This window comes from Manis pentadactyla, chromosome 1, assembly GCF_030020395.1.
Source record: "Manis pentadactyla isolate mManPen7 chromosome 1, mManPen7.hap1, whole genome shotgun sequence".
Lineage (NCBI taxonomy): Eukaryota > Metazoa > Chordata > Mammalia > Pholidota > Manidae > Manis > Manis pentadactyla.
Window position 1 is genome coordinate 176739942 of NC_080019.1, and position 15151 is coordinate 176755092.

Here is a 15151-nt window from a genome sequence, read left to right on the forward strand (position 1 = left end):
CCCATAGATCCCAAATGAAGACACGGTATATACCTGTATAAGTCCAGTATTCTAAAAATGTGAATATTAGCCTGAATGTGTGTACACATTGTCTATAATGAGCTAAGGAGAGGATTAGCACAGTTTTATAAAGAAGTGTCCATTGGGCAGGTGGGTGCAATGATGGAATGGCACCATACTTTGCTAACATAATCATTAACATTACTTTCAAGCAAACATACTAAGAATGGAGGCTATCATTTCCAACTGTAACTTACTCTCAGCTTGATGGTGTAGACTGTAAAACTCATGGGCAATAATATCAGCCAGCTTCTCACACCATTTCTTTGATGGACAAAAAAGTAATACTGAATGGTTATCACAAATGGTCTCATAACATAAACTAACAACGTGGTCTTCATCTCCCTACAAAAGAAAAAGAAATAGCACTTTTGTGATACTTCTAAAACACTTCACATCAGTTGAAAGTCACTCATTTTGCTTTCTACTCAAAGGCATAAAAAAATCATTATGAAGTCAGGAATAAAATAAAGAGAAAACAAAACAAGAAGAGAGAAAAAGAAACAAACCTCTTTATGATGTAGGGCGAGAAGGAAATATTTTCTATTCATTCAACTAATATTTACTGACCACCAGCTCTCAGGGAAAGGGGCTATAATGTGAGTAAAAGAAAGTCAAGGTCCTATCTTCAAGGGGTTTAGGTTTCACTGGGAAAACACATTAAAGCACTAAACAAATAAATGTAAAACACAATCATTAGGTGTATTATAAAAGAGTTTAATGGTGTTTTAAAGCTCATATTTGACAGAAAGATCTGAAAGAAAGGTTTCCCTGAGAAAATGAGATGAGATGTGAAGGAAGGGGGGCATTATCTCAATGAAAAGTAACTGGGGGACAGAGGAAACATTTCAGGCAAAACAAAGAGCAAATGTGAAAGCCTAGTGGTGGCCCAGCGAGTTCTCCAAACTGTAAGGTCAGTGTATATAACTGGGGATTAATTAATTTGTTCATCCCTTCAATCATTAAATGTTTAGTATGTGCCAAATACTGTTCTAGGCACTGGGGTTGGAGAACAAAGCAGAAAAAAAGCCCTGCCCTCAGAGTGCTTCTACTCTAGTAGGGAAAGATAAAAAAACAAGGTAAGTAAAACACATAGTATGCTCAAGTTTAAAAAGTGCAAGGGGGAAAAATAAAACAGAAAATAGGAACCAGAAATAGGAAGACACTGTAGTTTAGACAAGGTGGCCAAGGAAGGTCTTAGAAAGTGACATTTGAGTAAAGGTCCACAGGAAAAGAATAAACCACACTGATGTCTAGGGGAGATGTATTCCAAACAGAACCTGAGATGGGAAGTTCCTGGCATTGTATGGAACAGCAAAAAGATTCCTGGCCGTGGAGGGAGTGAATGGGAATATAGTAGGTGAGGTCACTAAGAGTGTGGGGACAGATCATATAGAGTCTGTAGGCTACTATACAGACATTGGCTTTCATTCTAAATGAAGCAGGGAACCATTGCAAATTTTTTAAAAGAATGGTTACCTGATCTGATGTTCATTTTAAACAGATCACTAGTTCCTGATTTTAGCATGGACTAAAGGGGACAAGGGAGGAAGCAGAGAAATCAATTAGGAAGCCACGTCAATAATAAGAGTTGAAAATGATTCAAATAGGGTAGAGGATTAGACATGATAACAGAAGAAAAAGATTAACAGGAAAGTAAATGAATTTGTTTACACATGTATTTACTGAGGCAACCAAGACAAATCAGGTGAAATTTGGGGTACAGAGCAAAGCAACTATATAAGATTCTAAACCAGGCATACAGAGGCTACAAATGCATACTTATGATGGTATTAAAATACATGATTTAGTCTTATTTCCAGCTATGATTCATAGACACAGCTCTGCATAAAAATAGATGTCTCACCACCAAAATGGGACTAGCGGTTACCAAAGGGAAGGGGTTGGGGAGAGTGGGTGGGGAGGGAGGGAGAAGGGGATTAAGGGCCATTATGATGACCACACATAATGTAGGGGGGTCGCAGGGAAGGCAGTATAGCACAGAGAAGACAAGTAGTGACTCTATAGCATCTTACTACACTGATGGACAGTGACTACAATGGGGTGGGGTGGGGGACTTGATAATATGGGTGGATGTTATAACCACAATGTTGCTCATGTGAAACCTTCATAAGATTGTATATCAATGATACCTTAATAATAATAAAAAATAGATGTCTCACTCCAAGGATGATGAGTCAGTTCTTTAACCTCAGGATTAAAGAGTAGGACTTAGAAAAATATTGTGAACTAAACTTTTTAAGTGTACTTAGGGGTGTGGGAGGGAATTTACCATTTATCAAGCACTTTCCAGACACTAGACAATTTTTTAAAACCATATTTCTTACAACACTAAAGATAAATATTATATCCCATTTTATAGAAGATACTACTTTCAGAGTGGATTTATGATTCAACTAGTATTGTAGCCATATCAAATATCTCTATTAAGTAAGAAAGGTAGGTCTGTCCTGACTCCAAAATGATGTTTTTTTCTACTCTATTATATATTATACTTAATATTTAACAAAAGGTTAATTTTCCACATTAGTGTTTAGTGTAAACTAAGCCATAAGAAAATCTTTTCTCAGTTAAAAAAAAAATCTATAAAATTAGGTGTTATTTTATATTACTTAAACTTACAGGAAGTAATAATCATTTATATTTAAGGTACAACTACATTTCCTTTCTTACCATCACCATCAGTTCTTTAAGATGAAACCATTAGCTTAATAATAATAATCCTACTAATGGATATGTAATACATATTCAACTACTTTACAGCCTCTAATTTACATAGCTTAAATGCTGTTAACAACTTGCTAGAAAATGCAATCATACACAAAGCCCTGATAGTAGTGATGTAAAAATATTGACTTACTTTCACTTGTAACATGGGTTGAAATTCCCTAACAAGCTTCATTGAAGAGTCATATATGGAATTTCCAATTTTTACTGACTCCAACAGTGGTACAGGACGAAAGTCAGTATGGTAGAGTTCAGCATTCAACCAGGAAGCCACAAGCTCCAAATTAGGAAGAGTAGCACTCATGCCAACGATCTGCACAGCATTAGACAGAGTACTGGCTAAATCTGCTTGGCTGTGAAAAACAAATGAAAATGATGTTAAAAGATACATAGTTTAATTACAAATAGTGCTGCTAATAATACTCTTAGTTAAGTCCTTTGGTACATGTATACATTTCTTTACGGTATATACCTAGGAGTAAAATTACTGATCATAGATTATCTTCAATTTTATTAGATAATGTCAAACTATTTTAGTAACACCCCCACAATCCACCTGTGTTTTATTGTTTCACATCCTTGTCACCACTTGGTATTGTCAATTTTTTTTAATGTTAGCCATTTTGGAAAGTATATGGTAATCTCTTTGACAAGGTAATTTACATTTCTTTGATAACTAATGAGATTAAGCACCATTTCATGTTATGGACCATTTGAATACCAACTTATAAATGCCTGTTCAAACTTTTTGCCCACTGATATACTGAGTTGTGTTTTTTCTTATTGATTTGTAGAAAATTTTTAATATTCTAGATAATGACTTTCCTTTCATTAGTATTTGCTCTTGTCTTTATTATTTCTTTCCTTCTACTTTCAGTGGCATTATTTTACTATTCTTTTTCTAAGTTCTTGAGATGGACAATTAACATTTCAGTCTCTCTCTTTAACAATATATATATATATAAAATACTATCAATTTCTCTTTAAAAACAACTTTAGCTGCATTTCACTAGTTTTGTTAGGAGACACTTTTATTATACTTTCAGTTCAAACTATCTTACACTTTCTATTGTTATTACTTTTTTGACCCAAAAATGAGTCAAGTTGTGTTTGTTCATTTCCAAACATTTGGGCATTTACTAGTTATGTTATTCCTATACTTATTTCTAGATTAATTCCACAATTGCCAGAGACTATATTTTAAATGACTTAAATCTGTTAAAATATGTTGCTTTATGGCCCAGCACGTATTTTTGGTAAATGTTCCATGTATAACTGAAAAGAATACATATTCTGCTTTTATAACTGTTCTACATACACCCATTGGGTCAAATTTGTTAATTGTATTAGTCATATTTTCTACCCTACTGATTTGGGATATAGATGATAATCTACATGTTTTCTCACATTGCATATGTTAAAATTTTCCTAAACTGAATGAGCTCCCAGATTGAAAGAATCCATTGAGTACCCAGAAAAATGAATGAAAATAGACACATCAATGTTGAATTTCACAAAATTTGAAGAATAAAATAAGAAAAGGAGCTCCCAAAAACCCTCAGAATGAAAATTTTTTATAGAGGATGAAGGGTCACCATGGTATTGGATTTCTCAATAGTAATGGGGAAATGAAGTAATGTTTTGAAATTCTAATGGAACAAATATTTAAAATCTTGACTTGTATACCTGGACAATCTATGAAATAACTGTAAATTATTTTTAGACATGTGAATACTCAAAAAATTTATACCCATAATAGCTTGTATATCCAAATAAAGTAGAACTTCCTAGAAGATATCCCCACAAAAAGGAGGCAGTAAATTAAGAGAAAGACATGTGGTCCCAAAAAAGGGGGTTCTGACTCAAGCAAAAAGTAATGGGAATGAACGATAATGATAAAGAGAGATCCCAAGATAACTGCTGTGCAACACATATAGAGATTAACCACCTATCCAGATTAGAACAACTCAGGTTTTAGGAGAAACTTCAGGGAGATCAATGTGTTTGTTTATGTCAACTGATTTTTTTTTTAATGAGGTACATACAATAAAAATGCACAAATATTTGTGTATATCTCAGTGATTTTTCACATGTGTATACATTTATGTAACCACCACCCAGATCAAGATATCAAGCATTCTAATTGTTTTTCCCTTCACCTATTTCACCCATCAACTCCCTCCTCCCTCTCCCCTATGGTGACCTACTGTCTGTTCCCAGTGTCTATGAGTCTATTTCTGTTTTGTTTGTTCAGTTGTTTTGTTTTTTAGATTAAACATACAGATGAAATCATATGATATTTGTCTTTCTCTGATTTATTTCACTTAGCATAGTACGCTCTAGGTCCATCCACATTGTCACGAATGGCAAGATTTCATTCTTTCTTATGGCTAATATTCCATTGCACATCTGATGCACACTGTACATTAAACATCTTTATCCATTCATCTATCAATGGATATTTAAGTTGCTTCCATATTTTGCCTATCGAAAATAATGCTGTGATAAACATAGGACTCTGTATATCTTTTCTAATTAATGATTTTGTTTTCTTTCAAGAAGATGAATCTGATAAACTAGCAAATTTGTTAGAATACACAGGGTGGAGATTTGCACAGTGGGGAAGAGGCTGAGGATAAATCAGTATTAAGTACATAGAAAACCAAACCATCAAACAAAAAAAGACATGTATCAATTTCAGAGAAAATAAAGTTATTTGAAAAGTAAAAGTAATCATAATGTACTACATGGCTCAGTTGACAATGGCATTTATATAGTCATAATAGTGTAACAGAATAGTGACCTATGCAAATTATGATATAACTATTTGGAGAACAGGAAGCTGATAAGAAGATAAAGAGAGACTGGGGCATATGTGAGGGGGTGAGATTGGGTGGGGTGAGTAAAGAATATTAAAAAAAGAGCTATATCTTCATCTTCTAGGGTAAAAAATCAATATATAACGTGAACAATAAAGACTCAAGTAGCTGTGTTTAGAGATCATTGTAAATAAACTTCTTAAAAATCTATGAGAGTTGAAAGTAGTTGCCTCTGAGAGATGGAGGTGAATAAATACTATTTTTTTCAAAATTAGCCTTGACTACTTAAGATGTATAACTAACAAATACAAAAACTGGATTTGGGGAAAAAAGAAAGGGGGCATTATGATTAGCATGTATAAGGTGGGGGAGGGTGGTACGGGGAGGGCTGTACAACACAGAGAAGACAAGTAGTGATTCTACAGCATCTTACTATGCTGATGGACGGTGACTGTGGTGGGGGATGTGCGGTGAGGGGGCTTGGTGATGGAGGGGTCTAGTAAACATAACGTTCCTCATGTAATTGTAGATTAATGATACCAAAATTAAAAAAAAAGAAATGCAGAGAAAGATCCCTGATCTTGTAAGGCCTGAAAAGAAATTAGAGAAACAGAACTATATATTCAGTGACTTTATTTTCCAAACTCTAAATTAAGGTACATGATCATTCATTTAGTCAAAAAGCATGAAGTAAGTGCTTATTCTAATGCTGGGACTTCAGAGATTATGAAACCACATTGTCTTCTCTATCAAGAAACTGAGGGAGAAGACTCAGGCACAGTGTTAAAAGTCTAACAAAAGACTTTTAAATCTGTTATGTGGCTTTACTTATATCAACATCTTTACTTAGATAACACTACTAGTTAACATTCATTGAGCACTTGCTGTCCTCCAGGTATTTGTTTTACATTTTCTAGTCCATTTAATCCTCACCATAACCTATAGGTGCATTATCCCCAATTCACAGAAGTGGAAACTGAGACTCAAAGAGGACAAGTAATTTACCCAACAGAACTCAAACCTGAGGCATCTGATTTCAGAGCCTCTAATTTCCACCACTGTTACACTGCACCCTCAACCTTTTCTTTCAAATTTATTTAAATTGAAACAATATGTATTTGTTAACAGCATATTTGAGATATGCACTAAATATTTAAAAAACTGGATTTTAAAAATTATATCATAAAAGTGGTGAGCAGTCACAAATTTAAGGATGTTTACAAAATAACCTAAAATCACTCTCAATCTAAAGCACTTCTTTGGGAATAAAAATAAACTGCTGTATATGAGTTTGTCCTAAATAAGTACTACTCCCCTTCTTTATTTAACTTATATTTATTATGCCTTTTGCAGAAACTTCCTCAACAGTGTTTGAAATCTCAGGAACTCAGTTATCCCAGTTACTCACCAAGATGCTGATTTCTGAGTAATATAGCAAATCTTGGTCAGCAAAAGTTCCAGCAGATACCCTCGGTGAGAGTCTCCCAACATATGCAATTCATCCACAACCACCATTCCTAAAGATATTTTCCAGATACTAGGTTTTACAAAATTTCACAATTCCAAGAACTTTAAAAGACTCAGTATCTTACATCTTATATAGTAAGTAGCTCTCATTACAATATACTGCAGGTGATACAAATTTCTAACCACAAAACAAAAATCACATTCCACATAACAGACAATTCTTTCCTAAGATATTTCAGTTATCATAAGTAGTTCTACTACAATGTATTCTGGATCTAAAAATCAATGATTAGCTAACTCAGGGATAACTCAGAGAAAACTGCCTCTAGTTACTCAGACACTTAATTAGCAACTTGTAAAAATATATGTACAATGAGCTATCAAATATATCTATGACAGTTATTCAGTGTATTGATTTTTCTATGGGGAAAACAGACAGGGCAACTATACTGATGTTAGAAAGTTGCTTAGAAAAGCAGAATTAGATCAAGAAGAAAGTAATGATTTTTAAGGGATGATTCTATTTGATTTTGGTAGGCTAATGAGTCATCATACTACAAAACATAAACATGACCCTATTCTCCTTCTCTGCTATGTAGAAAACCAAACCAGTCTATGCACTTGGAAGAGTGTTCAAGAATTACTAAAAATTTAGTATCACCCAGTGCCTTCTTTAAATGTTTTCATAATGTCATAGTTTCTATGTACATTGGTCTTCTCCCACAAATCCTCCACCGAAATGAAGACCTTTCAGATTATCTAATAACACATGATGCTCCTTTTGCTCATCAGTAAACTCTCTCCAAATCATATTGTATGATGAGTTATTTGAGCACTTATTCATTGAGTCATTCACCCAAAAAAGATTTATTTTACCTAGTGTGCCAGGCACTGTGCTAGGTATATTGAATATAACAATTAAGATTCTATTGCAATACTCAAGATAAAGTCCAATGGGCTCACAAGTAATAAGACAATTATAATACAAATTAATGAATGTGATTTCTCTCTCCAAGCTTTATAGAGTAAAGCCCACGTCTTACTAATCTATGATTTCACTCTCCAGAACTACCCTACCTCAACTTTACCATCTAAGTTCACTAGGATCTTAATGAATAACTAACTGATATTCCTGATGTTTCTGTTGCTGTTACAACCATTCTCTTTCTGTTGCTACCTCTACACAGTAGGCTCACCTAAGTAGTTAAAAAAAAAAAAAAAAAGTTACTTGGTAAGTAGGAAATCTTCCTGGAGTCCCAAGCTCAAATACAGTGTCAAATATAGCTCCCTACCCTTTCTCTGTTAGTCTCTGAGTACAGACTTAATGTAGATATAATAGCACCAGAATATAATGAATATACATACATATACACTAATTGGGAATATGGTAGACCCAGCCCCAGAATGCTTCTTTCTCTTCTCGTAAAGTTTAGATAGGAAAGAAGCAATGAAAAATGACTTAGGGCTCAAGAATATCCTGTTTTGTAAAGTGCGAAAATACAAGGAAGTAGAGTCAATAATGACAGCAGGACACAAAACCTTTTTTTCCTTTTTCCACACAGAGTTCCTGACATTACAAACTTCAATTCCCACCTATAGAAATACATGACAGACAATAGAAAAAAAAATACATGGGACATACAGAAATCACAATAGCACCACCCCATTACATCAAAAAATAGAAACAGAAAGTATCATGCTCATTTCCTAATTTTCTTACCTAATAGATCCATCTTATTTTCCTCTATTAGGCGATTGATCAAACTATTGGCTCTCTCAATTGTGCAGACAGCAACATCCATGGACGAGAAGCGCCCTGTTGGAGAGGTACTGCCCATATAACCAGCTACTGTTATTCCTACTTCCTGAAATAGACTCTGAATTAAGTAAAAAGGAATAATACAGGTGAAAATATTAAATATTCATGAATTATAGATTGGTTCTATTCCAGAACATAGACATAAAAGTATCTAAAGACATTTATCAGATTACTATTAGTTGTTCCTGGCCAGGACACACTGATTCTTTTTAAAATAATCTGTTAAACACATGAAGTTTAGAACTGACAAAACTCACTACAGAGGTTTTCTGTTAACACAGAGTCGAATAAAATTGGTATGCCATTTTAGTGGTAGCACTTGACAAAGCAGTTCTAAGAACTATTTATAAAAATTAAAAATTGGAGAAAAACTATCTTAAGTACAAACACTTTTAATCTAATAAATAAGAAGCCAGTTCTTTCTTTAATGCTCATGTTACAATTTTAAGAAACAAACTTATACTTTATGAGAGAAATATTGTCATTATCCCGCTAATTTTTTAATACAATGGAAGAAAACTTTTCAAAAGTCAAATGCAGTGGGACTTTGATGTTAATTTTTTTTACTTTGACTTTTAACTAACATACCTTCTCAATAAAAAGGGTCCTTTCATCATTTTGTTACTTTGGTCTAAGTTGAGAGGGTATGACCATGTACGACTGACCAGCTTTGTTGGCTTCTCTGAAATAACTGTTAAAAATATTTATAGAACCATACATCTTCAGAGCTGTTCACTCAATAAAATGTTTCTGAGTGTTTAATTGAGTTAACCCAGAATACTAGGGTTACCATCCTCATTTTACCAAGGGAAAAAGTGAGGTCCAGCAGATTATGTGCCTGGCCTGAAGATGCAGATATTTTATAGTACTAGTACACTAATCTTGCCACTCCAACTGAACGTTTTTCACTGTAGAAATCACAATAGTAAATTTATTCTATTTAATGAAAGGCATTCATAAAAATGCCTTTAAAAACTAGTATCACATACATGGTTCCTAAAAAAAAAAAAAAACACTATCATACAAATGAAAAATGTTATTCATTTCTGCAGAACAGAAGAACATACCAGAGGCCTAGAGCTTTACCTAAGCATCAATGGATCGTGTTCTTCATCCCCTAAATGTTCCTATACAGCACTCAGTTAGGATAGGATATGCTTCCTTAAACATTCTTTGCTTTCCATGCTTCAGTATAGTCCAACTATTCAGTTAAAAATGATTCTTAATTTGCAGGTTTATATGCTAATTGAAGCATTCTGCTTACTTCTTAAGAAAAGTTTATAAATTTTAACACAGTCTTCACCAATTACTCTTTGGATTTGATGACCCTTTCTCCTTCTGTAATAATGAAAAGTTCCTTTCATAAATGGTCAACTTTTAAAGCTACATTGGGATGCAATAAAATAAACTTTATTATCCATTTTATAATCCTATTTTAAATGAGTAAAGCCAGTTGCCAATAATAGGACTGATCACAATTTCAAACTTAGTACATTACCTGGAGATAGTATTTCTTCTCTTTAGCCACAGAGACAAAGGGCAGAATAAACAAAGCTTTCTTTCGCATTTCCAAAACCCGCTTCAAAACAAGCAATTCAGCAACAAGAGTCTTCCCAGCACTTGTAGGAGCTAAAACATGTTATTCCATAAGGTTTTTATCACAAAAAGAGGTAATATCTGATAATACTGCATGAATAAATGTTTTAAACCATATCCAGGAACTATAGAGCCTAAGACAAACCTATCCTTTAAGGTCCCAAATAACATTTGAAACCTTTATATCCTTAAATGCCTGACTTGAGCTCTCTAAATAGTCTCACGCTGAAATGGAGAATTATTAAATCTTTCTATCAGCAATAAATGGTATTGAATACCTAGCTTGTATCTAAAGATCATTTCCATTAAGCTGAATGGTTAAAAGCCCTGCTTTGAGGAAGGAGATGAACAACTTTAATATTCTGTGATAGGAACTATGATAGAAGTTGAGGGAAAGGAGCTTTAAAGAAGTTATGGGAAGAAAACAATACTTACGAGAAGGAAGGGAAGAAGAAAGGAGTGACAAGCAGAAGAAACAGCATGTGCAAAGGCCTGAGGGAAAGTTTGGTATGTTCAGAAGACAGTATGTCATTTAGTAAGCCTGAAGCATGAAATAATTAGGAGAGTGAGAGAAAAGATATGAATGTGCCACATGAAAAAAAGTTCATAATCCCACCATGTAAGGAGTTTAGAATTTAACCTGAAGGCAATGCAGAGGGACTAGAGACTTTTATGAAAAGGAGTGACAGGACCATTTGTACATTATAAAGATCACTTTGGCTGCAGGAGCAGAGCAAGACCAGAGAGAAAAGATAAACTAGTTATAAGGCTACTGCATAATCTCAAAGAAAGATGATAGTAAACTAGGTAATGAACCTAAGAACAGAGGGAAATAGTCAGAATCAAGATATTTGGGGTAATAGACCCTGGATTTGGTGATTAATAGATGTGAGTTGTGACCAGAGTTATGAGTGACACCCAAGTTTTAGTTTTAGTAATTCAGTCAGGCTATTCTACCATTGCCACTAACTGCCAGTACTTAGCATTTACTGTTCAGAAACTTTCTATGTGCCAAGAATTGTTTTAAGCACTCTCTCATACTCTAGTAATCTGCAAGGTTGCCCAGCCAGTGACAGAGGCAGCTCTAAAGCCCAACCAGTCTGACTCGACAACCTGAACCTGAATCTAATAAGTTAATTGTCTAATTGTTTTTTGCAGCCATAATGAAAAATGTGGATGACTCACAATTTCAAAGAAAACTGATACAAAGGAAGTGTATCTTACCAAATGATTAGTTTCTAAAGTCAGTAGAATCAAAAATATGTAAGAGTTGCCCTTGAAAGTCCATATGTCTATTGTAAAATATATTTCATTATGGTTTTATATATACAACCCTATACAAACAAGTAGGATAGTTTATAAACAAATACTCTATATAATGTTCTCACACACTGAAAAGCAACTGAGATAACCTGGGGGAAGAGCAGATTTACATTTCCCATTGCACATTCCCTCTGGGACATATGTTTACTGAGGAATGGCAGGCAGAATCTCTCTTCAAGTCTTCATTTTTCTTGCTTCCCCAGCTCCATCCATAAAGTGGAATTTGCATAACTTAAATATGCATATGAGGAGACTCCACTTTTTGTATATATTTTAAGACTTCCTCCAGTTATAACGCACTCACTTGTCCACCTTCTAAAAAAATTCATAACTACTTCAATAATATATCCTTTACATTCATGTCTTTAAAATAGTAAAGAAACTAATTTGCACAAATTTGAATACCTGAATAGACTAAATTCTTTCCTTCCAAGACTCCTCCAAGCAAAAGGCACTCTGCCTGCCATTCAAACATCTTTTTTACACCAAAACTGTGATATTTCTCCAGAACTGCTCCAGGAAGTCCCCAATTTGCCAGTAGCAGTTTGTCTATTTGATCGTCAGGATCTGTCTGCTTGCATTCCCCTTTCAGGATAAAAGAAAAAAGTAATTAATAGTTGGATTTCAGCTATTTCATTGTAGTTAGCCACGAACTTCAGTAGTTAACCCTCCGCTGTGTTTTGGAGTTCCTAGGTGTTGGAATGAGGCTATTCAAAATTCACATCCTGCTATAAAGGACATCCAGTGTAGGGTCTGTAAGGACTACTCAGCACTATTAGGCGCGAGCCCCCTACAGGTGATGAGATTTAGCCAACGAAAGACCCAGAAACCACTTGAATGTTACTACCAGGAGGATGCTGAAAATGGGCTGAAAGCACATCTGCTCTGAATAAGCGACCTGCGGCACCAGGCCCAAGTCACAAACTGAGAAGGGGAGTAGAAGCCGAGTAGGCCATGGAAACAAGCAAGCTCCCCGCAAGCTGCCGACACGCGAGGCCTGGCCGAGCTGCCCGGCTCACCCGCCGTCCCCAGAGTGCCTGGGAGTACCTGCAGCTGCGGCCGGCGGCCGGCCACGGTTCTTCAGGCTGCGTGCGAGGCCCGGGGGCGGGCTCAGCACCGGCCTCGACGGGGGCAGCGGGCTGTCACTGCTGTCACCGCCGCTCCCCGAGAAGGTGTCTGAGCCTGACGTTGAACGCCGCCGTTTCCCGCTCCAGCGCTGAAGATTCATCGCGAACGCTCCTCGGCGGTTCAGAGAAACCCATAGCTTCAACGTCCTCCTGCTCGAGAGAGACCGGGCCGGGTAACAGGTGTCGCTGCCATCTTCCCGCCACGGTTTTCAAACTCAGGCCTCCCAGCCCCGCCCTGAAACCATAGAGTTCTGGGCGGTGAGCGTAAGCTGGGGAAGGAGCGGCTCCGCTGCGCCGTAAGCCTCCGACCTCACAACTCAGGGTTTGTGTGTTACCAGAATCTCCGCATTTAATATAAGATTGGCCTAAATATCTTTTTCTTTTTGCCCCTTTCTAGTTTGAGTAGCAAAGTTTCCTAACTTCATCAAATGAACTGCCCGTAATAGATATGGTAGGTAAGGGAAGTAATTCTTCTTGACGTATTTGTATTTTTAAAGTATTATTACAGATTATGTGTGCAAAATATATACACGTAAAACCTAAAATGTCTAATGGAGTATGACCTATCCCTCTCTCCTAGGGTATGATGACAGGGCAGAGGCTATCTCTGTAGTTGCTACTTTAGCCATCATACATGGTGAGGAATATGTGAGGGGTAGCTGGGGACTGCTGGCGGACCCCTCATTAGCTGTATGAACCCTTCAACAGCTGTATGAAGGGGCGCTGGATGTGCCTCAGTGGTCATTCTGAGCCAAGAATTTATTAATGGACCCGTGCTCTACCTTTTAGCAAGGTAGAATCAAATGAGTTCTGGATATAAACTGCTGCCCTTTAATTACCTAGTTGCACAATTCATTTCACCAAGCAAAACTAGTAGGCAAATGGCCTGCCGTGAATAGGCTATGCTATTTCTATAGCACTAAAAATCTCAGAAGAGATAGTCCAACAAGAATGGCTTTAATCCAAGTCTGGGAAATGGCACTTGAGAATCAATTCTGTGAAAACCCACCTTGTTAAAAAAATTTGTTTTGAATGACAATATTCTAAAATTCCACAAGATGGAGACATTACTTCATGAAGGAAACAGTTTTCCTTGCCATCTTGTATGCATTAATCACTCAATTATTTATTGGGCATCTACTGTGAGTTGGGCATTGGGTGTATGGCAAGGAAATGGCATGAAATGGCTCCTGTTCTCAAAGAGAAACAGCCTAGAGAAAGAGACAGACATTAAACATTTAAAATGGTACTAATACTCAGGCAGAAATGAATAAGAGTGCAAGCAAAGAAATAAAAGGTATCCTAATTTATATTACAGTAATGGAAGAACTTTCTGTGAAAGATAGCATGGGAGTCAAGAGCGCAAATCTGGAGCCAATCCGTCTAAATTTTCAGACTTCATTAACTGTGTGATCTTTGGCAACTTGCTTAACCTCTCTGTGCTTACTTTTTTTCATCTGTACGATGGGATGGGGATAATAGTAGTAACCTATTTGGTCATTATGAGCACTAAGTAAGTCAATATATGTAAAGTGCTTAGAACTGCATCTGCCACATAAAAAAGTGATACTTAAATGTTCTAATATTACTTCTAATTTAAATCCAGAATTTTGATGGGAAAATAATAAACCAAAGAAATTTCTCACAAACTTATCCTATTTTTATTAGGTAAACTATGATCAAATGAGGAAAATAATTAGGAAAAAATTACAAGGAATAGTTTATGTCATTCCAGTAAAAAGCCTACAGAATATTTAAAATTTGAGTTTCCCTATTAATTTACTTACCCACACTGCAACATGACTGTTTATTCATCTATCTTCCGCATTAGACATAAGCTCTATAAAGTCAGAGATTATGTCTAGTATGATTTACTTGGTATATCCTGCTGGTGACTGTTGAAGACTTTGGGTATTCATTGCCTAAATCTTTACTACAATCCTTTGAAGAAGTTAATCATTTCTTTCAATTGTTCTATCAATTATTGAGAGAGAGAAGTCAGAGTTTCCAACTATCATTGTAGTTTTGTCTATTTTTCCTTTCAGTTCTATCAGTTTTTGCCTCACATATTTATTGTTTGGAACATATGCATTTAAGATTGCTATGTCTTCTTCGTAGATTAACCCTTTTATCATTATGTAATGCCCCTCTCTGTCCTTGGTAGTTTGCTTTGCTCTGTACTTTGTTTCATA

General features: G+C 35.6%; 1 protein-coding gene across 12 annotated transcripts in view; it reads right to left on the reverse strand.

The window, feature by feature from the left end:
* The window catches only part of POLQ (DNA polymerase theta), a 144942-nt gene that overhangs the window by 107957 nt on the left and 21834 nt on the right, over nucleotides 1-15151 (reverse strand). For 5 of the 12 annotated variants that reach the window (XR_008998041.1, XR_008998043.1, XM_057503126.1 and 2 more), the window contains exons 1-7: nucleotides 12880-13279; nucleotides 12238-12417; nucleotides 10412-10542; nucleotides 8815-8971; nucleotides 7036-7144; nucleotides 2942-3161; nucleotides 258-405 (exon numbers count right to left, since the gene is read on the reverse strand). Coding sequence is in view for 9 of the 12 variants with exons in the window: in XM_057503126.1 (XP_057359109.1) it covers nucleotides 258-405; nucleotides 2942-3161; nucleotides 7036-7144; nucleotides 8815-8971; nucleotides 10412-10542; nucleotides 12238-12417; nucleotides 12880-13060 (1126 nt within the window). In the remaining 3 variants the exon portion in view is untranslated. Of the gene's footprint in view, nucleotides 1-257; nucleotides 406-569; nucleotides 658-2941; nucleotides 3162-7035; nucleotides 7145-8814; nucleotides 8972-10411; nucleotides 10543-10944; nucleotides 11051-12237; nucleotides 12418-12879; nucleotides 13280-15151 lie in introns of those variants that run through there. The other 7 variants (XM_036883430.2, XM_057503110.1, XR_008998040.1 and 4 more) reach the window with 6 other exon arrangements.